Genomic DNA, 27,318 nt, shown 5'->3' on the forward strand with positions numbered 1-27,318 from the left:
GCCCCAAGACACTTCTTAATAGGATGCCCTATAGAAGACCCCTGTGGATTCTCAGTTTTCTGGACTTCTGCCCTTGCCCAATCTGTCCCCTTTCTCAGACCAGCTCCGTGAGATCGCCAGTACCCCTACTTTGCCCTCCGAGTGTTCTGGAGCACTGCCGGCCCTGTGCTCTGGAGGTCTTCCCAGTCCAGGGGGAAAACAGACACAAAACAAGGGTAACCCAGTACAGGATGAAGAGGTCTCATTCGTACTCTATGAGACTCCGAGATTGGAGCAACTAACTGCCTAGAGCAGTCAGAGAAGGCTTTTAGAGGAGGTGACATTTGAGCTGGTCTTAGAGCAAGGGTAGAAATTCTATGAAGCAGATGAGAGAGAAGGGCTTCAATTATGATTATTTCGACAGACTTTGCATTACTGTTGCTGTTCAGAATGGGATCTGTAAAAACTATATATCATTACTGGCATGTAGGAATATTAATTGAATGTTGCATAATTATTTTGGAGTGATCTCTAAAGGCTTAGGGGCCCAGGGGAGTCCGGCCTCTTTGGGGAAAAAGACAAGTTTGCAGAGAGATGGGACAGTGCTGTCTCAGTTGGTTAGTGCTCCTGGGGTTCAGGGGTTGGAGGAGGGTGACTCCCAATAATGGGGTTGATCCAGGAAGATTTCCAAAGAGATGGGTTGGGAGCTGGCCTTGAAGCATAGAGAGGATTTGGGTAGAGTGGGAAGGGGAGGGTAAAGTGGAAGAGGCGGAGAGAAACAGCATCACCATCCCCACTGTGCACCTGCCAGGCACATTTAATACTTTTCATATTTAATTTTCCTGACAGCTCTGCTCGGTAGATGGTAGTAGTACCCCTGTTCTGCAGATGAGGAAACTGAGGCTCAGGGACTTTAAGTGACTTAGCGTACCTGGAGAGCCTAGTTTCTGAGCTTCCATGCCTTCAGTGTAGCCCTGCTGTCCTATGTACACAATTGCTTTCTCCAGATAGAACTCACATACCATACAATTCACCCACTTCAAGTGGACAATTCAGCAGTTTTAATATATTCCCAGAGTCATGCAACTATCATCACCATCCAGTTTTAGAGCCCCCACCCCTGAGCTGCCCAGCCCTAGGCAACCACTACCCTGCCTTCCGTGTCTAGACATGCGCCTGCTCTGGACATTTCATGTCAATGGCCTCATAAAATACGTTTGGGACTGGCTTCTGCCACTGAGCATCCTGTTTTCAAGGTTTATCCACACTGTAGCATGTATTGGTACTTTGCTTCTTTTTATGGCCAACAATATTCTTTTTTTTTTTTTTTTTTTAAGATTTTTATTTATCTGTCAGAGAGAGAGAGAGAGAGAGAGAAAGCACAAGCAGGGGGAGCGGCAGGCAGAGGGAGAAGCAGGCTCCCCGCTGAGCAGGAGCTGGATTCGGGACTCGATCCCAGGACGCTGGGATCATAACCTGAGCTGAAGGCAGACACTTAACCGACTGAGCCACCCAGGGGCCCCAAACAATATTCTTTTTGATGGATAATACCACATTTTGCTTATCCACTCGGTCTGCAGATGGACGGGTGGGTGGTTTGCACGTTGGAGTGTTGTGAGTAATGCGGCAGTGAAGGCCCCCGTGTGATGTGTTTTCAGTTCTCTCCGGTGTACTCCTACAAGTGGAATTGCTGGGTCATGGGGTAATGCCAGGCTTACCCTTTGGGGAAACGGCCAGACTGTGCCCCACGGCGGCCTCCCGGCTGCCTCTGATGCAGGCTTGCCTTCGGAGTGACAGGGCTGGGAAGAAGGGCAGACCACGAAGTCTGTGTGAACAGCCTGTTTTCCAAGGCGACTGTTACAGAGTAGTGTTGAGATGGCGGCCTCACCGTGGAGTCTTCGGTGACTGCAGAGGGCAGACTCAGCAGGGGCTCAAGGACACTGCCGTGAGTGCCCATTGTCCTGAGTGGGCACAGCCACCCCTGCTGTACTTGAGCTCCTAGGCCGTGCTCCCAGACAAGGTGCTGCGCCAAACCCACGGGTTCAGGGTGCGAGAGAGGGACGTGTGTGACCCATGGTGATGAGGGCTCTTGGAAGAGGGAGGGCGGGCTTTCGAGCCTGGCACAGGGGAGACAGGTGAGAGAGAAAGGAGGTGGGGAGCAGAGGCAGGGTCGGGGGCTATGCGGTGTGGGGCGAGTCCCCAAGGAGCTGTGGCTAACTCTGCTCTGTCTCTGTTCTCTGGCTGCAGATCTGGCTGAGTGCAAGCTGGTTTCCTTCCCCATTGGCATCTACAAGGTCCTGCGGAATGTCACCGACCAGATCCATCTCATCACGCTGGCTAACAATGAGCTCAAGTCCCTCACCAGCAAGTTTATGACCACGTTCTGTCAGCTCCGAGGTAGGCCCCGCTCAGCCCAGCTGGGAGGGCATGGCCAGCCCTCGGCCTTCAGGCGCCAGCCCTGTGTGGACAGTGTCCACTGGGGCCAGGGTCGGGTCAGCTATACTTGGGAAATCATTCCCGAGGGAGGCTCCAAGGCTGGACCTGTGTCCTTTCTACGGCCTGGAGGTCTCTACTTATTGCTCCTCCTTCTAGCTCGTTGTGAATCAGATCGACTGATGGTCAAGGGTGTGGGTTCAGGGGTGATTGTCTTGTTCAGAACAGACTGGTGGACTTTGTGGGGTCCTGAGGCCCACAAGGAGTTATTTCTCAGTAGGCGTGAACAAGCCCCCTTCCTACCCCGCCACCCTGGCCCTGGTTTCCCACGCTGCTTGCTTGGGTCAGGAGTGACAGGCACTGGGGAGGTTGGAGTTTGCTGTCCTGAGCACACACAGCAAGTGGACAAAGGTGCTTGGCAGGGCGACGGGCAGGTGACAGGCAGGTGACAGGCAGGTGGGCACTGTGGATTCTCTTGAAATGGCTTCTCCAGCTGGGCGAGCTAGATGCAGTGGCCACCACAGTGCCCGCTCCCCTCTCCATAGGGCAGCCCCTCTACCCTTCCAAGAGAGTCCCTGCCGCTCAGTGAGCCATGGGTGGGAGAATTGGGGAGGGCACAGGGGGCATAGGAGAAGTGAGTCGTGCCTTCTGGAATTCTATCTGCTAGGGGCATGAAACGGGTCTCAGGGCCTGTTTAGAGAAACGAGTAAAATGCTGATGCAGCAGGAGGGACGTGTGCAGACATAGCTCACACGGTCGATTTTTGACATCCTAGGGGAGGTGAGGGCATCGGGCAGAGCCCCGAGTGGAGAGGGAGGCATGAATTGGCAAACGCAGCCCAGGGACAAGCAAGCTACAGGCAGACCTGGAAAGGCCACCGGCTAGCCGCAAGCGCGCAGGCCAAGGAGGAAGGATTGGTCTGCAGAGTCATTTCTGAGTGATGCTCACAGGGCTCGCTGCATTGGTGCCTAAACCACGGGGGGGTGGGGGGCCCTAGGGCAGCCCTTGGCTCCCCGGGGCACCGTGGGTACTTTCAACCAGGCTAACTTTTCCCGTCCGTCCTTTTCTCGTGGCTGCTTCTCTGCACGGATGAGATGGGCCCTCACAGCCAGCAGGGCCCATGGACCACAGCGCTCAGCCCTGGCAGAAATTAGAATCATCTGGGGCACTTTTCTACAAACATAGTTGCCTTAGCTCCACCCCAAGACCAGTTGAGTCAGAATGTCTGAGTATGGGCCTGGTGATTGTCTTTTAAAACCTATTCCAGGCATGCTGAAGTGCTGAGGTTGAGGCCATGGCTCGGGTTATAGACGCGAATACCTAAGAGACTAGCATGTGAGTGACGAGCATCTGGGCGTGAGACTGGTGGGGACTGCGGCAAACTAAAACGCGCCCTGCTCAGCTTCAGCCAGATACACCACGGGAGTGTTCTGTTTTATTCAGTAGAAGCTAGGGAGAGGGGTTTAATGGGGATTGTATCAATTTTTACATAATCTGGAAGCCGATGAAACTCTTGCATGGTCGATTTAGCCCATGAGCCATCAGCTGGAAGAATCTCCCGTAATCTATCAGAGCTGTCTCTGCCATGGCCTTTCGTGGATGGAAAAGGAAGGTCAGGGAGAGGAGGCTTGTCAAACATCTCGGAGCCACACACCCACGTCCACCACGCGGGCCAGGGCTGCCTTTCCAGGCCACCTGCGGTAGCCCATGGGTCCCCTTGACATGTTTGCTTCCCAGATGAGAGTAGAAAGATCGAAAATGCATGGTGGGTGCTGCAGGAAGGGCAGTCAGGTAGCACGAGCGTTCATTTGTGCTCTCCTTCATTCAGCTTTCCCTTGAGCACCTGCCGTATTCCAGACGTCTATCTGGAGGCTGGGGAACAGAGACTGGTAGACCAGGTCCGTCCCTCAAGCAGCCCAGGGTCTCTGAACGGACTTGTCCACAGCACCAAGTCCTGTGATGCTGGCGTGGAGGGCATGCTGAGGCTGCCGGGAAGGAAACTTCATGCTCCCTGCGAGTGGCGTGGGCAGCGGGTGGGTATGGGAAGCAAGGGCTTCCAAAGGACTTGACATCTGGCACTGCCTTGGTGGATGGATAAGTAGGCCCTCTCCAGGGGGCACGGTGACACATGCCAGAGAAATGCATGTGGAGCCCTACGCATTTGTGCCTTCGCTACGGAAATGTGTTTGTCATAATACCCTCCCCGTCAGAGGTCCATTGAAGGATGCAGTTGGCCCTCCCTCCCTGTGGCTGGCGGCTCCTGACTCCCCCACGGCGCCCCGGATCACAAAAGGAAAACTGTGCAGTACGCAGTAATTGGACCTCACAGAGGTGGTGACAGCAGGAGCCGGTGGTGGGCTGGGGACCGGGGCAGGGAGGGGCTGGGGCCGAGAGCCGCACCTGGCTCCTGGAGCCATGGCTCTGGGCCCCAGCCTGGATTTGTGGTTTCTCGTCCAAGTTGAAAAACCCTCTCCTTTTATGTGTGAAAGGGAAGCTTGAATAAGGCTTTGCTGGCTTGCCAGCTTCCTCTGCTTGGTTCTTGATGGAGGAGGAGGACTGCCTTGCTGCTGGGGGGAACGCTGTGTCTGCCTCCTCCCCACCTGCCACATTGTCTCCGGTGGGCGCCCTGGGGACTGGCTTCTGCTGGGCTCATGGCCCCCTCAGAGTTGGGTCATTTTTAAATGATTCCATGCCCTGGATGCCCTTCACCCGGGTTATAGAAGAAGAAAGCAAAACACGAGAAAGCCCGTGGCACCAGTGGAATCCGTGCGACGGGCAGGCACGCCCTGTGGAGTGCGTCTCATTGTCTGACTCCGGCTCTTCTGTCCCCTCTTCTCCTGGGTGCCTGTCTCCCGACTTCCTCCCAATATGAGTCAGTCAGCTCTTCTCATGACCGTGTCCAGGGCCTGCACACCTGTGGAGATCCACAAAAGCCACCCAGCTGAGAAGCAGAGGCTGTTTATTCAGAACCGGCTCTAGTTGGTGGGGGGTAGCCGGCAGCTGTCACCCGGGTCTGGCAGAGACTCAAAGGCAGGCAGAGGAGTGGGATAAAAGGGAAGGCTGTGCCCCGCTGGGGGGGAGGGGGGAGCTGGAGGTGGGCCAGCTTGCAGCGGGCATCCTGTGTAATTGGTTAGGGTGCGTTTTGGCTTTCTCCAGTTGACCCGAAGCTGTCCGTTGGTAATCAAGTCCTGGCCATTTGGGACCGATTGTTACGGGAGTCATATTTGGCTAACTGGACCGTCCATAGAGACTGCCGTCTGAGTCCCTGCGAGTGTGAGTGAGAGCAGACTGGCCTCCTGGGCCGGTTCCCACAGCGGATGGGTTGGCTCCCTGGGCAAGGGGGCTGCAGGGTGTGGGTCCGAGTGCTGTTTTTATATGCGGCCTGGCCATTGTCTGCGTGTCTGTTCAGTTGCTCACAGCCTGCCTTTCAGCTCAGTATAGCAGTTCCTCGGGAGCACCTGTTGTGCTGTGGGCACGGACAGGTAAGTAATAACCCGAGGGTCCGAATTTGCGGGGCACTTAGCCCTCGAAGCTTCTCGCGGAGGGTTTGACATGTGTCATCTCGGTTAACCCCCTGGCACCAGCCATTTGGGGTGGATGGGACAGCAAAGACCTAGATGCGGGCCTTGAGGAGTCCCCAGTCTGTCGGGGGGAGGTGGGTGTGAAAGCAGACAGCCACCTTAACACCCGAGGGGGACACAGCAGACATTTACAGGAAGTCTGGTGGGCAGGCCGAGGTGGAAGTCAAGTCTGCTTCGAGTGCGTGTATTAGTTTGCTAGGACTGCCCAATCGGAGTACTGTGGCCCAGGGGGCTTCACCAACAGACGTTTATTGCCCACAGCCCTGGAGAAGGGAGTCAGGAGGTTTGGTTTCTTCGGAGGCCTCTCTCCTCGGCCTGCAGGTGGCCACTTTCTTGCTGTGTCTTCGTGTGGCCTTCCTGTGCACAAGTGTTCCTGGGGTCTCTCTGCATGTCCTCGCCTCCCTTCTTCTCGGGACGCCAGTCAGATGGGATTAGGGCCACTCTAATTTGAACACAAGCCTCATTTGAACATGAGCACATCTTTAAAGACCTCGCCTCCAAACACAGCCACACTGTGAGGCACGGGGGGCTAGGGCTTCAACATAGGAATTGTGGGGGGACACCATTCAGCCCAAAACACTGGGGAATCAGGAACCTGCAGAGGAAATGGCTTGGAGGGGGCACTGGACAGAAAGAAAGGGGGAGTTCCCACAGCATCGTTCGGGAAGATGGGAGGTGTGTTTGGGAAATGGACTAAAACAGTACAAGACTGAACATTACGGAGCAGGGGGATATGGTGTGGCGTCAGCGACTGGCCTGAACGAGTGAGCGGTCCTCAGAGAGCCCGTCAGGAGGGAGCCGGGGCAGGTGACCTGAAGGCAGTGGGAGATAGTGTGGGGGTGTCTCCCTCCGCTTCCTGTGTTGCCCTGGCCCATTGGCCTACTTTTCTCTAGCTGATGGCACTGAGTGGATAAAGGGGGAGAAAAGAGGGCGTCCAGAACAGTGCTGGAAAGCAGGGCAGACACTGAAGCCTTGCAGTGGTCAGTTGGATGCTGACGTCTCGGTTTTAGTCTGGGATGGGGCAGATCTACTCTGTTGGACACACATCTTCTGTTCCCTCTGCATAGCCCACCACTGGAACAGCGGGGTCCGGGAGGCTCTGTCTCACCTGAGTCATTCACAGTTGCCGACGATCAAGAACTCCTACCTGATCCCAAGGTAGTGATAAGATTGTGGCCTTTTGCATCAGTTTTTGCCTTTGGTCCTCAAGGATGTCTGTCCCCTGGGATTACCTGGCCGAGCTCAAGGGGGCAAAGGCCAAGAAACCAAACCTCCTGACTCCCTTCTCCAGGGCTGTGGGCAATAAATGTCTGTTGTTGAAGCCCCCTGGGCCGCAGTACTCTGTTTGTAACCCCTGTGCGCATGCTTATGGGCAGTGGGTCAGCCCTCCTTAGTAGAGAATTAAAGGAATCCCAAGTACCATGGGCTTTAGCATCCTTAGGATAGAATCCTAGAGATAGGATCATCAAGGCCAGCATTTTAAGGCTGTCCATCTATCCTATGAGGTCATCAAGCCCTGATGTCACCCTGAGCCTGGGACTCACCAGGGTGAGGAGCAGCCTGCCTTGTGATTAGGCTGAACCAGGACCCACAAGATGAGAGGCTGGGCTGTTCGCGATGTTCAAAGCATAGACACCCAGTTCTGGGGTGTGCTGTCTTCTGTTTCCCTCTGATCCTACTCTCTCTCACCCTCTGGCTGTGGTTGGATGCAGCCAATGGGGACCTCCCCCACAGGAGATCAGGGGAAGAGAGAGAAGAAGCTCAGTGAATATATTCCCCTGGCCACCTCCCTGTGAGGTCCTCCTCATTCCGATGTCACTTCCCTCGAGGCAGCCTCCACACGACTCTGTCATCCCAGGGTTGCTGTGGGTGGTGACAGCTCCCTGCTCCGAACCCAGGGTTCCTGCGTGATCCCTTGAGGTTCCCCTACAGCTCCCTATACCTTTGTAAACAGCTCCTTGCAAATAAAGCCTCCATGATTATCCTAATTTGAGGGTGCCATCTGTTCCCGGTTGAGGCCCTGACTGATGCTCTTTGTGACTTATTAGCTCTGTAAGCATGGGTAGGTTGTTGAATGGCTCTGTGCCTCGGTTTCCCTCTTGGTATTGTGGAATAATAACAGTAAAGGCTCTACCTCATAGTGCTCCTGTGAAGATTGACTGAGTTCATCCATGCACAGCCCTGGGGGTCGCTACAGCCCCAGCACCATCCAACACAGGACCTGGCCCATAGTGGTAGGTGTTCAAAACTACGCACTGAGCGGGTGAATGAGCGACTTCCCACCACCTGGTTGGCGGAATAATGACCCCCCAGAGGTGTCCACGTCCTAGTTCATGCAGCCTATGTTACCTTACGTGGCAAAAGAGGCTTTGTGGATGTGAATCAGCTGAGGACCTGGACGTGGAGACAGATCCTGGGTTAAGTGGGAGGGGCGTGGATGTCCACGAGGAGGCAGGAGGGCCCCGAGAAGGAGATGTGATGGTAGAAGCAGAGATTGGAGCAGTATGGCCACAAACATCTAGAAGCCAGGAAGGTCAAGGCACGGATTCTCCCCTGGAGCCTCCAGACCATACATAGCTCCGCACCATCTTTTAGTCCTCTGAGACCGATCGTGGTCTTCTGAGCTCCAGAACTGTAAGATGAGAAGTGTGTGTTGTTTTATGTCATCTAGTTTGTAGTCATTTATTACAGCAGAGTGGCAGGGGGCTCCTGCCTCAGTATCCCCACTGTGCTTGCTTTTCCTGTTCTCCCACTCAACCTCACTGTGGAGCCCGGACTGTGCCACAAAGGGGAAGCCTTCTCCAAAGAAACACCATGCTCCGCTCTCTGCTACCGTCTTTCCCTCAGCAACCCCCAACGTTTGAGCCCTCCTGTGGCGCACAAGCTAAACGCAGGTGGAGCTCAGACCCCCAGCAGGAGGTTGAACTGTCCCCGTGGAGCAGAACCACAGACCTGCTTTTCTTCTCCAGGGCAGCCCAGAGCTGGGGTGCCGGAGGGATGCAGCCGGCTGTCCTTAGAACGTCTAGGCAAGCGTGCCTTGCTCCAGGAGGATCCTTGGCAACAGAAGAGCTGTTTCTTTGCTCTCTTACTGCATGTCAAAGCACCCTAAGGTTAAGTGGTTTCAAACAACAGTGTGCTAGTCCCTCAAGCTCTGGGGGTCAGCTGGTCTCTGCTGGGCGGTTCTGGTTGATGTCGTGCAGACTGAGGTTACCTGTCTGGGGAGGGAGGTCCCTCAGCCGCCAGGGCCTCGCTCCCTGTGGGCTTGGATCTGCTTGGACTTCCTCACGGCACAGTGGCTGGACTCCCAGAGCAAGGAAGTGGGTAGTGCCCAGCTGGATGTCCCGGAACACCACTTCTGCTGCGTTCCATGGGTCAGAGTGGTCGCGGGGCCAGCCCAAGGTCAAGAGGTGGGAACTAGGTTCCACCTCTTGATGGGAGTTGCTGCAAAGTCTAGTCCAAAAGGCCTGAAGGACGGGAGATAATGCTGGGCCATCTGTGGATGGCTTTCGGAGTTTCTTAGCCGGGCCTCTGATGGATGGCACCTTCTGTCATTCCTTATTCACTCAGCTGTCTGTGGCCACTCTTTGCCAGCCACTGTGCTAGGAACTGGGAGGAACTGGTTTACCACTGGGTCTGAAAACCTGGCCCTGGCATTTCCCAGCTGTGTGACCTCGGGCAAATGATTGAACCACTCTGAGCGTTCACTTTCTCATCCTAAAATGGACATAATAATAATACTCCGCAGGAAGTATATAAATCTCATATGCTGTTATTTTGTTAACTTCATTTATAAATCCTTATAAACAAAACTTTGTCCTTTTTTCTGGAAAGTGACAGGAATAAATCAGTTCCCTTTGGAGGGGACTCAGAGGCAGCCTGGAGAAGTGTTCCTGCCACACAAGCAGGAGAACATGTCCATCCTGCATGTCGCCAGCCCCTGGAAACCAGCAGACCCAGGACTCACGTGCACACCTGGGGCCCTGGGATGTTGTTTGCAACTTGGCATAGGCTCGGATGCCTCAGTCCTGCAGGGCCCAAGGGAACAATCCTCGCCCCCCGTGTGACATGGGGCTTTGCGGTTCCCCTTCTTTCCCATGTTCCAAGCTCTCCTTTGCTCCTGGCTCTGAGATTTAGAAGTGTCCATCCCCCCTCTGCCCTTTGTACCCACTTCCCATACATTTCTCTAGTTGTTATAAGACTCTAAGGCTTCATTTGAGGTTCCTGTTAATTGTTTTGAATGGGCAACGGATGCACACAGTACAGTATCCCAAGGATTAGAGAGGGAAATAGGGGTGAATAAGTCTCCCTCTTACTCCTGTCCCCAGATATCCATTTCCTCCACCCACAGGCAACTACTTACCAGTTCTAGAGATAATCTATTGCCAGTATGAGCATAAATGTATTTAATGTTGGTCACATTTACAGTGTATTATAGCCACAGGCAGACACTGGGAGAAGCACTGTGCAAGTACGAGATCATTTAAATCTTTACAACCCTGCCAGGTCAGTAGTGTTATCATCACTTTGATTCAGATGAGGAACCTGAGGCAGGGAGAGGACCAGTAACTTGCCCAAGGCCTCACAGCAAGGAAGAAGGGGTCGGGACTGCGGGTCCATGGCCAGAGCCCCTTTGTGGAGCTCCTTTGTAGAGTGTGTCCACCGTTTTGCAACTTGTCTTTTTCACTTAGCTTTTATTTTAGCAAGTGGCCCATGTTGGTACAACGAGAGTCACCTTATTCTTTTCCCGAGGCAGATGGTTAGCACTTGGCTTTAGTGAATTCCAGACCTGGTTAGAAGAGTTTTCTTTCCCCTTCCTTGTGTCCGTCCATGCAGATGTGGCTTTTGGAAACTTGACTCTTATCTCTTGGCCCCTCTGTCAGCCGTGGACAGCAGCTGTCCATGTGCCAAGCATGGGCCAATGGAAGGACAGCTGCTGCCTCACCCCAGGGGGGCCCTTGCAGGCAGCAGCATGATTGCTCATTGACGCAGGGTCACGGCCAAGGTGCTGATTGGTCCTCAGCGGGCAGATATTTTTGGAGCTAGCACATTCCCTCGATGCCTGGCTACCTAATTACAGCAGGCCAGCCTCATCTGCCCTTTCATGGAATCAGCAGGCTTCCTCTCTGCCCTGGGGTCAACCCAAGGCCTCTGAGTCAGACCTGGCGGTTGTCCAAGATGAGGATGATGCGGAAGTCATAAGAAGAACTTGGGGAAGGAGAGGTCCATTAAGCAGACACCGGGAACCACACTTCAGCAGGGATGATAAATAAGGGAATGTCATGACGGGCTGTACTCAGGCCACAGACAATCTTGGGAGACGGATGGAATTAGGGTCTCCTCCCAGAGCCCCCCTCCATCCTGGGAGCCCAGGTTGCTGGACTCTGAACACTGGTGGAAGAGAGAGCAGAGAGGAACACGTGCAGCCCCTGCTAACACAGCCCTCTGTGTCCACGAGAGGCTGGCCAGGCCGCGGCGTTGTTGCGAAGCCACCTCGTAGAAGTGTGCCGTGGCCCCCGGGGTGAGAAGCAGGGCCAGCTGTCGCTGCAGCTGTGGGTTTCTGGAAGCTCAACACACCAGCCCATCAGGTGGCGGGGCTCTCGCCACAATTCTGTTCTTCCTCTGGCGTGGACACATCAGAGAAAACCTTAGGCATCCAGGGTAGGGCGACATAACGTCCCAGACTTAGACAGGACTAGGGCTTCGACAGGTGTGGTGGATTCCATCCCAAGAAACCTGTGTTCTTTGCCCTCCCCTTGTGACAAGGGCCTGGGAGCTGTTGCTCCATGGTTTGGTTCCCGTTCAAAACTTACCAAGTCCATCGTGAACAACGTGGCATTCATAAACTCAACGTAAATTCCCTAGGCCCAACTGGGTGTGATACGCAACTGATGAATTACTGGACACTACATCTGAAACTAATGTGTTGGCTAATTGAATTTAAATTTTAAAAAAAAAAGGAAAAAAAATAAATACATTCTCTAGGTCCAGATGATTTCACTGGAGAATTCTAGCAAATGTTTAAACAAGAATTAGCATCAATTTTACATAGTCTCTTCCAGAAAAGAGGAGAGAAGGGCGTACTTTCCAGCCCATGCTACGGAGCCAGTAATGCTTGGATTTCAAATTTAGATAAAGATGGTACAAAAAGAAAATTATCGGCCAGTGTCTCTCATGAACTAAGACACAAAAATTTTCAGCAAAACATTAGTGATCAAATACAGCAAAGTATAAAAAGAATTAAATGCCATGACCAAGTGGGACTTAGTAATTATTCCAGATGTGCAAGTGGGATTTATTAGTTTTTCCAGATGTGTCATTTGAAAAGCGTTTGAAAAATCAGTGTTTTCTATCATATCAAAGGCTAAAGAGAAAGAATCATATGATCCTATCTGCTGACAAAGATAAAGCATTTGACCAACTAGGAATACAGGGAAAGTGCCTTAAATTGCTAAAGAACATCTATAAAAATCCTATAGCTAACATCAGACTTGATGATGAAATATTTTCTCTGTAAATTTGAGAACAAGGCAAGGATGTCTGCCCTCATCCTGAAAGTTTTAACTACTGCAGCAAGACAAGAAAAAGAAAGAAAGGCATATATATTGGAAATGAGGAAATAAAACTGCCCCAGTTTGGGGCGCCTGGGTGGCTCAGTCGGTTAAGTGTCAGCCTGCAGCTCAGGTCATGATCCTAGGGTCCTGGGATCGAGCCCCACATCGGGCTCCCTGCTCAGCGAGAAGCCTGCTTCTCCCTCTCCCTCTGCCCCTTTCCCCTTGCTTGTGCTCTCTCTCAAATAAATAAAATCTTTTAAAAAAAACCTGCCACTATTTACACACAATATGATTGTCTGCATAGAAAACTCCAAGGAATCTACAAAAAAAACAACAAAAACCAAACGCTCCTAGAACCCATCAGCGAGTTCAGCAAGTTCCCAGGGATACAAAATCAACACACAACGTGCACACTTATTCTTGAAATGCTTCCGCTGGCTTCCTATCTCACGGAGAGTAAACTCACTATCTTCGCAAGGTCTCTGAGGCCCTGCCTAACCTGGTTCCGGCCCCACCTCCACCACGGCTCTTCTTTCTATCCCCTCTCCCGGCACACTGCCCCCTTCTCTGTTCCTCGGATGTGTCAAATCTTCCCTACTTTGGGGCCTTGTACCTGTGATTTCCTGATAGCTTTCCCCTGGGCTCTTTCCTTCTCACTCTTCACTCTGATCTTAAGTGCCTTCCTAGCCGTCTGAAATAATCTTACTTATTTATTTGTCTTCCCCCACACACCCCAACCCCGTGTGTGTAAGCTTGTTGAGGGGAGACGCTGGTGTTCCCCGCGCCCTCCCCACAATCACGCAGCAGCAAACCCCATGGCAGGCGCCCAGTGAGTGGGGGTCGAGTGAGGGAATGTGGGCTATTCTGGTGTCCCTGTATCTCAGTGACTTTCCCGTAAGTCACGCATCCTGCCTGCACCCACCTTCTCTTTTATTTTCCCTTTCAGTTCCTGCTTTAATGTTTGCTTTCAATTTTGTTTCCAGCAAAGGCTCCAAAATCCAAGAATTAAGTCTCATGGGTCTATACTTCCCTAACAGAAAGAATTCCATTGATTGAGTGCTTTTACTTTTCAAAGAGTATCCATTTCATGTTCAAGTGCCGGGCTGAGCGTCTGGGGGTGCTTAACAAATCCTCTGTATCGGGCAGCACGTCTGCCACTCCCAGCCCTCTGTCGGGGTGTCCTCTCTGCCCTGCTGTATTGGCCAGACGAAGGGGGCGCCCACGGACACAGGAGGAGGTGGGCTAGAACCAGGTCAGAAGCAGAGAATTGCTGAGTCTCTACTCTGAGAACAGGGACTGCAGGGTTAGGGAAGCAGTGCTGGAAAAAGAGTGGTACCCGAGCGGCCCACTTCTCTTGGGGTTCAAAGCCCGGTTTGGGAGTTGGGGGAGGAAAGTCAGATATCTGGGGGAGAGGTTGAGGTTTGACCTTGGACACATTATTTTCTCTCTCTGCAAACTGGGGCTCATAGGTTATGAGAAAATGAACATGCTGATTGCAGGGAAACCCCGAGAACAAGCACCTAGAATATAGCAGTGCTCAAGAGCTGTTAGCTGTTAGATTTTATCAGCCCCAGACCCCGTGAGCTGAACTTTTGGTGTCCAGCACGAGAGCTCTTTCCTAGAATCCCTCCCCCACTCCAGCCTAGCACCTCAACACTTAGCCAAGGCAGCAGGGCCCGATTCACCCAAGGGGGCTGACACTGCCTCACCAGACCACCTCCGGGCCCCCTTGGAAGCTCAGCAATGGAAAGCCTCTCCTTCCATCCCAGCTTCAATGCAGCCCCTTTGATGAGCTTAATGCCATTAAGGACCGGACCGCCAAGGGTGCAAGATCTGCCTGCCCAGCCCAGCTGGATCTTCCTCCCTCGACTCCCTCACTCCCTCATTGCCTCGTGCTTTTCAGAAAAGCTTCTGAGCTGTGAGAGAGGCTACCTTTTAGGCAGATCCAGCCTCTCCTCTTCAAGCTGAGCCTTTCCTCAGATCCTGCCGCTAAAGGAAGGCCAGACTTGAGAGAGCAGCCTTCCCTGGGGAGCAGGAGGCTGGGGCCAGGCTGATTGTGTTTCCACAAGTTTCTTAATCTTTAGTGCTGAGATCTCCAGAGGATGCACTAAGCAATGACTTGGAAAGCTGCCTAAGCTCTGTTGAGTGAAAAAGGCCAATCTCAAACGAGTGTATAGTCTATCATTGCATTTTTTAAAAAGATTGATTGATTGATTTCGGGTGGGGGGAGGGCAGAGGGAGAGGAGAGGCAGACTCCCTGCTGACATGAGGCTCCATCTCCCAGGAGATCACGACCTGAATCAGAGTCAAAACCAAGAGCCCCAGGTGCCCCTGCATTTTTTTGTTTTTTTTGTTTTTTTGTTTTTTAAAAAAAAAACATCTATCCATCCATCCGTTAGTATATACATAAAAAAAAATATGGAAGAATGAATAGCAAACAACTCCGGTACTCTCTAGGGGTGGAAATACATGGGATTTTCATTTTCCTCTGCTCCATGTTTTTGTGATGTCTATATTTTTACCATGAGCACACACCGCTTTTGTAAGCAGAAAATGCATCTGAAGTTGAGCAAACCGTATCAGTCAGGATGGGCCAGCTTCACATCAGGAACAAATAATCCCAGACCTCTGGCTGAAACAACAAAATGTTGTAGTTACAGTTGGGATAGCATTTGGTTTCTGTGACAGGTATCAGCACCTCCCAGTGCTAGGCTACCTGCTGCCTTCAGTGACGATTGAGGGCTGGACCGTGACTTGTCTTGAGCATCATGATGGCACAGACAGGGTCTATGTACAGATGCTCCCCGTGTTCCTTGAGATTCACAGATAAGGGAAGGGGGAAATGGAAGACCGCCCCCTTTCCTCAGGGAAGGGGGAGGCATCCAGACACCAAGATGGGGCCAGGGCTGGGTAGAGCCGAGGGGGAGCAGAGTCCCAGGAAGGCTGAAGACACTTCCACTGGAAGCAGAAAGCTTGGTTGGCACATGCTCAGGACGGAAGAGCAATGCGAGCCAGCCGCACTCTGCTGAGGAGCCGTGCCGGGATCAGCCAGGGGCCTCTCCAGAGCCAGGGAGCGGGAAAGCTTTTCATCTAACTGATGTCGTTTTAATAAATGCTCAGTGTGTCCTGCCAAGTCTCTTTCCTGCTGTTCAGTAGCTTTTCTCTACGTCTCTATCTCGCCCCCGCTATGACTCAAGGGCTCTGCATATCTCCTTCCCTCACATGCTCTTAGAATGAATATCATCCAGAGGCTTTTGCAGAATCACCACCCCTTCTCTTCAGGCTTGGGGAGGAGCAGGACAGGAACCCTCCCTGCTCTGCTCGGAATGCTCAACACACGTTTCTTGAGCCTGGCCTGAACTACGGAACAGTAGATGCAAAGAGCTGCCCCTCATCAAACGCCTGCTCTCTCCAGTTCCCGGTCACCCTGGGCAGCGGGCCACCATGCTTCTATGGTCTGGGTTTTCTGGACCGTAAAATGATTTATGTCCTTTCTCTTTCCTACACCTTTGGCAAGGACAGAGTTAAATGTGTATTGAGCACCTACTATATGCCAGGCGCTGTACACGTATCAGCTCCTTCAATTTTCCTAGCACCTCAGAGGTTTTATCTCTTTTCTTTTCTTTTTTATTTTTTTTTTAGAGATTTTATTTATTTATTTGACACAGAGAGAGAAAGCACAAGTAGGCAGAGCAGCTGGCAGAGAGAGAGGGAGAAGCAGGCTCTCCACTGAGCCGGGAGCCGGACGTGGGGCTCGATCCCAGGACCCGGGGATCACAACCCAAGCCGAAGGCAGCCGCTTAACCCACTGAGCCACCCAGGCGCCCCTCATCTCTTTTCTTTTAGAGATGAAAGAAACGACTCAGAGAGGTTTGGTGATTTACCCAACATCACACAGCTTGGGAGTGGGGCAGCTAAAATCTGATACTGGATCTGTCTAGCTCCAAAAACCCCATGGGCTGCCTCCAAAAGGGTGGGCGAAGGACTTAATAAGCAGAGTGCAGAAAATGATGGCTCTGAGATTGGAGAGGCTCAGAGCCTGACAGACCCATGAAAGACTTAACTCTTCAAAGCTTTACATAATGTCAAGTCCCTACATGTTGAGGGCCTAGGTTATCAGAAGGCCAAGACTGCTCTGTCACCCAGCATGGTTAATTAAAAAGTACAAGCCCAACAAGGCATTCCTGCCTCCAGGAAGGTTTGCTCAAGAACCACTCTGAACAGCAGGCTCTTCTTCCTAAGCTCTTTTGACCCTCGTGACTTTCTATTTTGACTCCATTTGGTTGGACCCCATTCTGGAAAGGGCAGCACTCATTCCTATCAAATTACAGATGGATTGCTCACATTCACACGCACCATGATTCGGGGTTAGCCCCGTGCCAGGCTGGGAGCAGTGGGAAGAATTTGGGATGTTTGTGATCAAGTCAGCCTATGCCACCCTTGTTCCTTATTTGTCAAGTCATTCTGGAGCACCCTCTGTCTCAGGCCTTGTGCTGGGCACCCAGGATACGAGGATGAACCTCACTGGTCCTGGCCCTCAAGGGGCTTCTGGTCTGGCCTTGGGTCTTAGTTTGGTAACATGGCTTCAACCTTTTTCCTCGGAGCTCAACTCCGACTTGTTCTAACACCTTTCTTGGACCTTTCCCAGAGCATCGCCGTCCTCTTCGCTGGGCCCTGCCAACATTGCCCACGTGCTTGCCTGGGGTTCTCACACCTCACACGGCCAGCTCTGCCTAGTTTCCCATTGGCTCTTCCTTTGGCTCCTGCCCTCTCTCCCTGGCCCAGCAGTACCTGGTTACCCCCAGTGGTGGAGGACTGCCTCTCTGGCCTGGGCTCTATCTACGAGACTTTGGAGCTGGACCACATACGCACCCACTGTCCATCCTCAGCACGATTCCCCCAAACCTGGATGTAAGCAGCAAGTGCCCATCACCCTGTGAGCCTGTTTGAGGTGCAGGCAAGAAAGCCCCTCTGGTCATTCTGGGTATCTCTGTTCAAGGATGTCGTGGCCCCTAAGCCAGCCTCAAGAATGATGTCAAACTTGCTACCCTGAGTGGGGGGAAAGATGCTGAGTGCTTGCTAGACTGGCCATGACCCTCGGGGTTTGCGTCCAGGGCACTGGGCAGAGCCTTCTGCACCCCACTTTCCCAGACTAGATGGTCTGTCTCCACCAGCCCTGAGCAGCAGAGATAGCAGGCAGGGGAGGCTCCTGCCAGTCAGGGCTGCTTCCTCGGGACCCCTACAGTGGGAGCAGACTGCTGGGGACAGAGTGCTCTGTCAGGCCATTGAGCCCCCCAGGGACCACCCTCCTATCAGCTTTCATGGCCCCATTGGCCCTGACTATTCTAGCTGCCTGTGGAGGCAAGCTCCTAAAAGGCTCTCAGACGCTGTCTGCAGTGGTGGGTGCTTCTCACAGTTCCAGGCCACTTTGGGGCTGTCATAAGACTCAGGCCCAAAATGGTTTCATAAAAGGCTCTTTTTTTTTTTTTTTTAATAGCAATTCAGAACATGTCAAAAATTGAGGATAACAAAACCAAGAAAGGGGAGATTCTCTTCTCCACCCCTGCAGCAGTTACCCTGGTCACCCCCGAGCTGGGGTGTCAAGGGACAGGGCCAACAGATGGTGGGACCCCTGCAAGCTCACGTGCTGTGCAGCTGTGATGCTGAGCTGTGCTTCTCAGCTCCCCACTGCTCGGTGCCTCAGACACCTGCTCCCCAAAGGCCTCAGGACTCTGCGAGCATATCCGAAGCAGCAGAGGACCGTCTTGTGTTCACTATAGCTTCGGGCAAAGAGCATTCTCTTCTAAGCCCAAGTTTGGGCGGTTAGAAATACAAGCCTAGCAGGTAACTCCTTCCTAACTGGATTCCTGCTTTCAATGGGTGCCCGGCATTGTTTGCCAAATCTGTCTGCCTGTCCATCTGTCTGTCTCACATAGTTGCACAGTGCTTACTGTGTGCCTAGCGTGTTCAGAGCCTTTTTCGTGTATTAATTCACTTAAAGTCACAGGAATCCTATAGAAGACTCTCGTACTGTCTTCATCTTACAGATGAAGAAACCGAGGCAAAGATACACAATTTGCCCAAGATCACGTAGTCAGGAAGTGGCAGAGTCTGACTCAGAACCCACAGACACCAGACCCCACAGCCTGGCTTGGTCACACCCATACCATATGGCCTCCCCTGTCTATGTGGGGCCATGCCCCAGTCTCATCTGTGTGACCCAGCAGGCGAGATCTGCTGGGGGAATGCGGCAGGTTCCAGGAGGGGAGGATCCAGAGCCCAGCCGTGAGGAGGCCTTCCTAGAGTTGGCATTCCTGACCATGGGAATGAAAACAAACCCGGGGACAGTTGACATCTGCCACCTCCCCATTATAACACCGACTGGCACCTGCCACCGAGCTCAGCAAATGGCGCTGTGCCCTCAAAACTGCCCTCTTCATCACCAGCAGCTGCCTTGTGGAGGCCAGACAGGCTCCCTAAGGGGCCCGTGGCCGGCCCCACTGGCAGATGGCCTGTGAACTGGGGACTTGGGGGTGCGGCGGCCGCCAGATTACACAGAGTGTGGCAGGCACATTCTCAGAAAATGAGGGCTCAGGGAAATGCACCAAACAGGAACCAAACAGCCAGGAAAATTGGGCCAATTCTCCTCTGAGAACAAATGTCGGTTCCAGGCAAGTGGCTTCTGAGAGCCTGTGGGAGGCAGCCACCCCCTGCCCTCCACAACCCCCTCCGCTGGTGTAAATGCGCCGGGCGCCCAGATTCCTCAACCGGCAGCAGCTGCCAGTGAGAATTGAATAACATTATTCTTACGGAAAGTAATAACTTTTCCCATTTTCATGTAATAAAAAAGAACGACTCAATTTAAGGATAAACAGCGTATCGTGGAATAGAAGTTTGGCAAAATTGTGAGGGTGATGCTCCGATTCCTTTGTTTATTCATTTGCACACTCGTCTAACACGGAGTCCTCCATGTGTACTGGGCGCCGTGCTGTGGGCACCTTTCCACAGCGGAGCGAAGCCCCAGCGTCGTGCATCTCCTGCTGTCACGGGAGAGACAGCCAGTGCACCAACAGGTCAGCGTGTTAGGTGACGATGGATGCTGTGGGGAGGGAAGGACTGCAGGGGAGGGGAGGGGGCAGAAACCGATGGGAGAGGACCCCAGTTTAGATACAGTGACATTTGACAAGGACGCACACTGCAAATATACTGGTCAAGAGCATTCTAGAAAGAGAGAACTACAGGTGCAAAGACCCTGAGGCAGCAGCATGCTTGCAGTGTCTGGCACAGGCAAGCCTGGGAAGCGCTGGACGCTCTCCAGCATCCCTTCCAACACGGTGACCTTAGAAGCGTGATCTGGATAGGGATGTTTTCTGGTTTAAGGCGTGGCCATCTAAGAACTGGCTGCTGGGGGGGTCCTGGGTTTGTGGGGGGCGAGCTGTGGTTCTGCTGATGGAGCTTTGGTTCAGGATGTCCCTGAAGGTGGGAAAATGAGAGGCAGCCAGCCAGGCCCCCCGCATTATCTGTTTGCCCCCTGGGTAGGGGGTGGGAAGAGTCATTATTCATCCAGTATTTGCTGAGTGACCACAAGGTGCCCCTCAGAGGGCAGGATGGAGGGAACAAAGATGAATCAGATACAGTTCCTGTCCGCCCGAGCCCCAGCATGGCAGAGCAGGGGCCCGGGTGTGGCTGGTACTCCGGTGTGTGGGTACAGAGAATGCACGGGGGCAGGGTCCGGGGCTCTGCCTTCACTGCCAAACCCTGGGAGGGGCCGTTGGCACCTGAGAGCAGCTCATCTCCCACAGCTCTGTGTCCTGGAGGGTCCAAGGAAGGAGGGTGGAGCACAGAGGGAGGAGCAGGGCCAGCCACATAATCGGTGGGGCCCAGTGCAAAATGAAAATGCAGGATCCTCATTCAAAAAGCAGGAGAACAGTGCCGTTAAAGGTACATAAGTGTTTTCCTTTTCCCTGAGGTCGCTCTCAGGGTGTCATGGTACTTTTCCTTTGCTACTGAAGGTCCATCTGAGTAAGGAGAAATTAGCTTTAAATTATTAGCGTGCATTTTACCTTTCATCCTTATACCGTGCCATGCCAGTTTGAGATGCAGGTATCAGAGCCCTTTAATTTGTATGTATTAAGAAATTACACAATTTGTATTTTGTGTCCCATTTCTAGAGGGTGCCTTGAGTGGGCCAGGACAAATTCAAGCCAGGCTCACAAAGTTTGGATGGAGGGAGGGAGGAAGGGCAGCCTCTCATAAGTGCCTAGGGTCTCCCTATCCCCACGATGCAGGGCACACACGCGTGAACCTTCAGGCCTGACAGCTCCCACAGTGTGCGGGACCTCCACACTCTGCCCTGGCCAGGGATGGGATCTAGGGAGGGGCAGCCAGCATCCCAAGGATCTTTTTTTTTTTTTTAAGATTTGTTTATTTGAGAGAGAGAGAGAGAGAGCATGGGTGAGCGGGGAGGGAAGGCCAGAGAGAGAGGGAGAGAACGTCAAGCAGACTCCCCGCTGAGCACAGAGCCCGACATGGGGCTTGATCCCATAACCCCAAGGTTATGACCTGAGCTGAAATCAAGAGTTGGGTGCTTAACTGACTGAGCCACCCAGGCGCCCCTCAAAGATCTTTAAACCTCTACCTCAGGACGCGCTCAAACCTGGGTCGGGGTGGACGAGAGGCTCCCTCCTGCCTAGACTCGGCCCCCAGCTGCCACCCACTAGACATACTTCGGGGATGCCAGCCCAGGGGCAGGGAGCGCCGGGGGGCGGGGGAGGGCTGCTGGCACCATGCTCCACCAGGGACGCCATGGGCACATATGCCCCCCTGATGCTCATGCCCAGGCCCCTGCCGGGATGGAGAGCTGCCACAGCTGCAGCGCAGGGGTGAGGAGCGGGGAGGCCAGCCTGTCTTGGGAGTGTCAGGGTCAAGAGAGCATGCTGCTGAGAACGTGTCCTGGCGACGCAGGGGGAGACCTGACTCTCCATGACTCCAGCCCTATTTATCAAACACAGATTCCAGGATAAAATTAAGACTTTCAGAATGGCAGCATAGAACATTCAATCTCTCAGACTTCTGAGCCTAGGACCCCATGTGACTGCATGGGTCACAGGCCCGCGAAGCTGGCCCCGGGGAGAAGAGTGGAGGTCATTGTTCAGGTCCCTTGGCGTTTCTGGGCCTCAGTTTCCTTGAGGCCAGACAAGGTGACAGGGTGCGCCTGAGTCAGGTAACAAAGGAGGGGCTGACGGCAGGGTCCCATGCTGACGGGGGCTGGGAGCGCAGTGGGGACCAAGGCCTCTGCTGGTCCAGCCTCTTTATCGCAGGCTCGTGGTGGTTCTGCTTCTCTGTCTCCCCTGTTCTCCTGCTGCCAGCAGGCTTCCTCTGCTTCCTTAGGCTCTTCCCCAGTGTTTATGGAGCACCTACTGGGTGCCAGCCACGTGCTGAGCGCTTGGCACACCGCTGATCTTCACTGAGCGCTGTGCTGTGGGCGGGACAGCAGCATGGAGGAATGCTCCCCGTGTGCCGGGCGCCACGCCACGTGCCTGACCCACGCTGACAGGGGGACCGCTCCAACAGCAAACACTACGAGGCAGGTGGTAGTAGTATTAGTCCCCACCTGCACATGAGGAAACTAAGATGGAACGTGGTTCAGTGACTGAGGGAACAACTTTCAGGCAGCACAGCTGGCGCTTGAACCGGGCAGCGGGAGCCCCAGATCCCCCACTCTTCTAGCCCTGCATTACCCTACCTCCCCATTGACTCTTGGTTTCTGCACCCCATCCCTCTCCCTGCCCAGGGCCCCCCGGTTCTCCCCCCTCTTCTCTCTGTGGAACACGCCGGCCCAGCTCACCTTCTCACCTGGGCTCTGTTGCTGCTCAGCTTTCCCAGCAGCCGCCTGCCTGCCATAGGGCGGGAGCCCACAGCCATCGGGCCAGCCCAGCCGTGGCTGAGCAGGGGAGTGGGGTCACATGACACAGAAGGAACTTGGCAGCTCCTTGAGCAGGGAGGGTGCTAGAAAGTGGTGTCCCTCCGCTGGGCCGTGGGTATGGGGCATCCAGGGCCTGCCCGCCCTGACCTGTCCTGTTGAGACCCAGAGTTGACGCCTCGTCTGAGGGAGGAGCCGGCCCATCCTGACCCTTTGTCTAGGCCAGGCTTCTGTCAGGAGAGCCTTCCATTCCAGAGCCCAAAGCAGGGAGCCCAGCTGACAGGGCAGGGCAGGCGCTCCTCCTGCGTACACACGGAGTGAGCCCCTGGAAGGGGCGGGGGGCTGCCTGTGGCTGGGGTTCCCTCACTGCCTTCCTGGCCCAGGTACCGCTGTCCCTGTGATCTGTAGGTTGCTCCCTTTCACCCCTCTTCCTCTTCCTCCCACACATGCAGAGCTCCACCTGGAAGGGAACTTCTTGCACCGCCTCCCCAGTGAGGTCAGCGCCCTGCAGCACCTCACGGCCATCGACCTCTCCCGGAACCAGTTCCATGACTTCCCCGAGCAGCTCACCACCCTGCCAGCACTCGAGACCATCAACCTAGAGGAGAACGACATCGTGGGTGAGCGGCCCCGGCCATGTGGTCCCTGCATCTCCCACTGTCTCTGTCTGCAGTTCCTCCCTCTGAGGAGGACATGGGGCTCTGGGGTCAGACCTTCACAGACGTGAGGGCAAGGGTGAGCTTTCTGGTCTGAGACACCCGAGCACAGGGCGCTGAGCCTGGAAAGGGAAGCGTTCTGAGGCCCTGCCGCCTGCTGGGGCTGGGTTGGACAGCTGCTTTCACCTGGCAGGTCGAAGGCCTTGGCTCCCTCACGGCCTGCCCTGACCCAGCATGCCGCGTGGGCCTACAAGCTCTGTCTGGGTCCCAGAGGCTGCCTCCCAGACGCTCCAGCTGGGACCCTATATCCATGTGCAACCACCTGAGGCCTCTAGGCAGCCGTGTTCAGAGCAGCGTCTCCTAGCTTTCCAGTGCACTTACATGCTCCCCCAAGGACCCCGAGGGTCTCCCGCCCCAGGCTCAGAGCGCCTTCCGCCTTCTGCAAACAGCAGGCCCCGCGAGTGGCCCTTTACTCCTTCTGAGGCATTTCGACCTGAGCATCCTCTCCCGCTGCTGACTGATCTCCCCAGACAGCGGCAGCACCCCCCAGGGCCCCTCTGTGCCCCTCCTCCTCGGCTCCCTCCTCCAGCTGCCTTGGCTCCCTCAGAAGCCCATCTTCAAACCCCGTTTGGTGCTCTCTCAGCCGCCTCTGATGTTGACAGTGTCAGTAATAACCCCCTTCAGTGCTGCTGTTATGTTTGTAATTGCTTTCACAGCCATTATGCCATTTGACTAAAAGCAAGAGCTCTCCAGCGGCTTGGAGCTGGATGGAGAGTGCCTGTTGCCTGCATGGGGCGCCGAGTGTCCCATCTGTGTGCTGGCCCTGGCTGAGGGGGCGCGGGACCAGGTAACCTCTGAGGTTTGCGATCCATTCTTTTATAGAGGAGTAAACTAAGGCTCAGAGGAGTCATGAGAGCGCGTCAGGTCACACAGGGAGTCGGCAGAGGTGCCAGGACGAGTATATGTGACTCTCACACTCGGCCCTATGCCTAGGATGAGGTTCCTTGTGTGGCCTCTGGGAATGCCGTGGCGGGTGGGCTCTGGTTTGGTCTTTTCCCTCCCAAGACCAAGATCCCTGAGCGCCTTGCCCCTGAATTGGCCCCCCGTCCCTTGAGCCCTTGTGCTGTCTTTAGCTGGAAGGAGCATGTCCAGAAGTGCCTTTCCACCATGAGGCCCACCCTCCTGCGCTGCCGTCACCGTCCGGGGTCTGGCCCTGAGCCCTTTATTCTCGGCCAGGCCCTCCTTGCTGAGCCTTTCCTCCCCTGCCTCCACTTCCTTCTGCTGCTTCTCCGAATGGGGCAGTTCCCGAGCAGGGGCCACAGCGAGCCGATGCCGAGCCCAGAGCTGGGCCTGTAGCTGCAGGCAGGCGGGTGAGGACAAGCGCTGGCCATTGGCCTCCCCACTTCCCGACGACAGCCTTAGAAGACCCACGTCACCCCTCTGAGCCCCAGCTTCTTCTCAGCTTTTAAAAGATTTTATTTATTTATTTGACAGAGACACAGCGAGAGAAGGAACACAAGCAGGGGGAGTGGGGGAGGGAGAAGCAGGCCTCCTGCTGAGCAGGGAGCCTGATGCGGGGCTCGATCCCAGGACCCTGAGATCATGACCTGAGCCGAAGGCAGACGCTTAAAGACTGAGCCACCCAGGCGCCCCTCTTCTCAGCTTTCAAACCAAGGTTCTCCCCCACCCCCAGCCCAGGAGGGAGCTGGGCCCCAAGCAGGGGAGCAGGGCGTGTGGGCCCCGTGCTGGCTGCTGTACGAAGCGGGGCGCACAGCGTGCTACAGATGCCACAGTCCTCCCCCTCCCACAAGGCCGACGACATCCCTTAGCAGCAACAGTTCCCACAGCAAAGATGGGCTGTTTTGACTCGTTCTCTTGTGTAGATATCTCTTCCTTTCTGTAGAGTGAGGTAATGACTATATGTGGGAGCCTCTTACAGTTTACCAAGAATGCTCAGGCCCAGGCCCACGGCCCATCTGATAGACGTAGAAGCCTAGGCTCTAAGAGATTTCCCCTCGCCTTTGAGGCCACGTGCCTGTTGTACGGCTGGACGGGTGAAAGAGACATGTCAAAACCTGGGCTAGTGCCCAGCCAGGTCCGGTAGCAGAGGTGCGGGCCAGCCTGGCCAGGCGCGGGGGGGTAGAGATGCTGGGGACTGGCCCTGTGCAGCAGAGGCTCCCTGAAGTGCTCGGCTTACCCCGGGGCCCACTCCCCGCTCCCCACTCTGCCGCTGCTGGAGGCCTTGGCTGGTCTCCCACACGCCCCCCAAGGAGAGAGGCGATCCTGTTCCCTTGCTGGGGTCTCCTCGCTTCCATTCTCTGCCTCTCCCTGATCCATGCTAGTTACTCGGATTGCTTCTAACTCCCAAAGCCATGGCAGGCCCGGTCCCTGCTTTCCTAGCCCGGCCGCATGTGGAGGGGGCCATGGTCACAGCGGGTGAGGGCTGCACCGTCCTTCATTATGGAAATGGCTTTGCCCTTGTCCCAGCTGTAGCCCATCTCCTGCAGGATCTCATTGGGAAAATTGTAGTAGAAGTTTAGGATGCCTTAAGAGTGGCTTCTTTTTCCCCTTCAGAGCCCAAAGAAGGTGTTGGAAACATTTTTTTCCCGAGAAATAAATCTGAGATGCATGAGTTGCCTTAAGGCTGTGGTTCAGCGAAAAGAAAGCAGGCGGCTCTGAAGCAAGCCCCCGCGTCGTCAGAAGGAGACCCAGTCTGAAGGGACCGCCCCGAAGGATGCCTGCAGCCCGGCCCCAGGGAGACCCGGAGGCTTGCAGCATCCTGGGAGGGGCCCAAGCAACTCCATTCTCTTCTGCTTTCTCAATAGTGCTGCTACCCGATCTTCCTCCACTCTGGGCCAGAATGGGGCCTCCAGTTCATGGAGGGGAGAGGAGAGGGGGCCTCACTAGAGTATGTAGGCTGGGAGAGACAGGGATGTTTGCATCTGCTTTCTGGTGCCAACCGCCAGCCGGAGCTGGTGCCGGTCCTTGGGGCTCACTGGGAGTGGACTACCCTCACTCAGGTCGTGCATCTAGGTGGCCCTGGTGGCCCCGTGGCTGCAGCTGGTACAGACAGTCCTCCGGTCTGTGTGCGCAAGGTCTCCCTATCCTCATCTCGGGAGCCGCCTTGCTCCCCGCCTCCACCCAGCCCCGAGCGTGGCGTCTGCCCTACCGCAGGTGCTTGGCTGCTTGGAGCCCTGAGCAAAGCAGGAGCTCCTAAGGCCCAGAGGCCCTCTGAAATGACCGACACACAGGAGGGCACACTGTGTCCGGTTGCCGGCGGTGACCCACCAGTGAGTCATGAAGTCAGATGCGAAGGTTGAGGCGAGCGGGTGGTGGAGTGCGTCCCCTCTAGCGTGGTGACATTGCTTTGTGACTTTCATTTCAGTTTTACCTACATGCACAGGTCTATGTACTGGGTTGTGATGTAAGAACGTAATTCTTACTGTGGGTCACGATGAAGAAATATCAAAAGCCACTCCCTTGAGATGCCCTGCAGAGATGTGGGGTCTATTCTCGGCCAGCCTCGCTACGTGTCCCCCACAGCGCACACTGCCAGCCACACAATACATTCTTCCCTCCTCTCTTCTCCATCCGTGTCTCTGGCATCATGGTCACCACCTTCTGCATCCTCCTGGTGACTGGTGGGGGTGGAGTGAGGATGGGCAGCAAGGCCTCGGCCGAGGGGAGGAGCTCGCCACCCACCTGACTGTGGAGTCAGGTAGATGACCGGGTCAGTGCCCCTGACTGTTTATCCCCGCCCGGCCGGCCTGCACGCTCCATCTGAAAGTCCTTCCCCATGTCTTACCATTTTCTCTGCCTGTGGCCAACCCCATCCCCGACCCGAGTCTGCAGGTCTGGCCAGGTTTAGGTGAATGTAAAACAGTGTAGATCAAGGGGCCTCGCCCCTCCACCAGCTGGTCCCCTGGCACACGCAGCAGCCGATGCCCCCATCTGGCTGGGAGGCTTCCTGGGTCCTGGGGACAAGCCACCAGGACAGTCCTGGTGGGCCATGTGTCCTTGTGAGGTGGGGCTCCCAGGAGAGCCCGGGAGGGGCTTCAGAGGAGGTGACATTTAGTCTGACAGGAGGACATGATGGATCACCTGTCTTGCGGAAAATTCCAGAAGCTGGGTCTCTCACCCCGGCAACTGCTGCCTGTGACTGGGAGGTGGAGGCAGAAGCCACGTGAAGTTCACAT

The 27,318-nt window shown here is 54.6% G+C and overlaps 1 protein-coding gene across 5 annotated transcripts in view; it reads left to right on the forward strand.

Annotated features, from left to right (window-relative positions):
- LRRC20 (leucine rich repeat containing 20) overlaps positions 1-27,318 on the forward strand; it is a 107,961-nt gene that overhangs the window by 61,523 nt on the left and 19,120 nt on the right. For all 5 annotated transcript variants that reach the window (XM_078077630.1, XM_036122861.2, XM_078077629.1 and 2 more), the window contains 2 exons: positions 2,227-2,376; positions 22,919-23,086. In XM_078077630.1, coding sequence (XP_077933756.1) covers positions 2,352-2,376; positions 22,919-23,086 — 193 coding nt within the window. In that variant the 5' untranslated portion in view covers positions 2,227-2,351. The remainder of the gene's footprint in view (positions 1-2,226; positions 2,377-22,918; positions 23,087-27,318) is intronic.

Source organism: Halichoerus grypus, chromosome 7 (assembly GCF_964656455.1).
Source record: "Halichoerus grypus chromosome 7, mHalGry1.hap1.1, whole genome shotgun sequence".
In the NCBI taxonomy this organism is placed as follows: Eukaryota; Metazoa; Chordata; class Mammalia; order Carnivora; family Phocidae; genus Halichoerus; species Halichoerus grypus.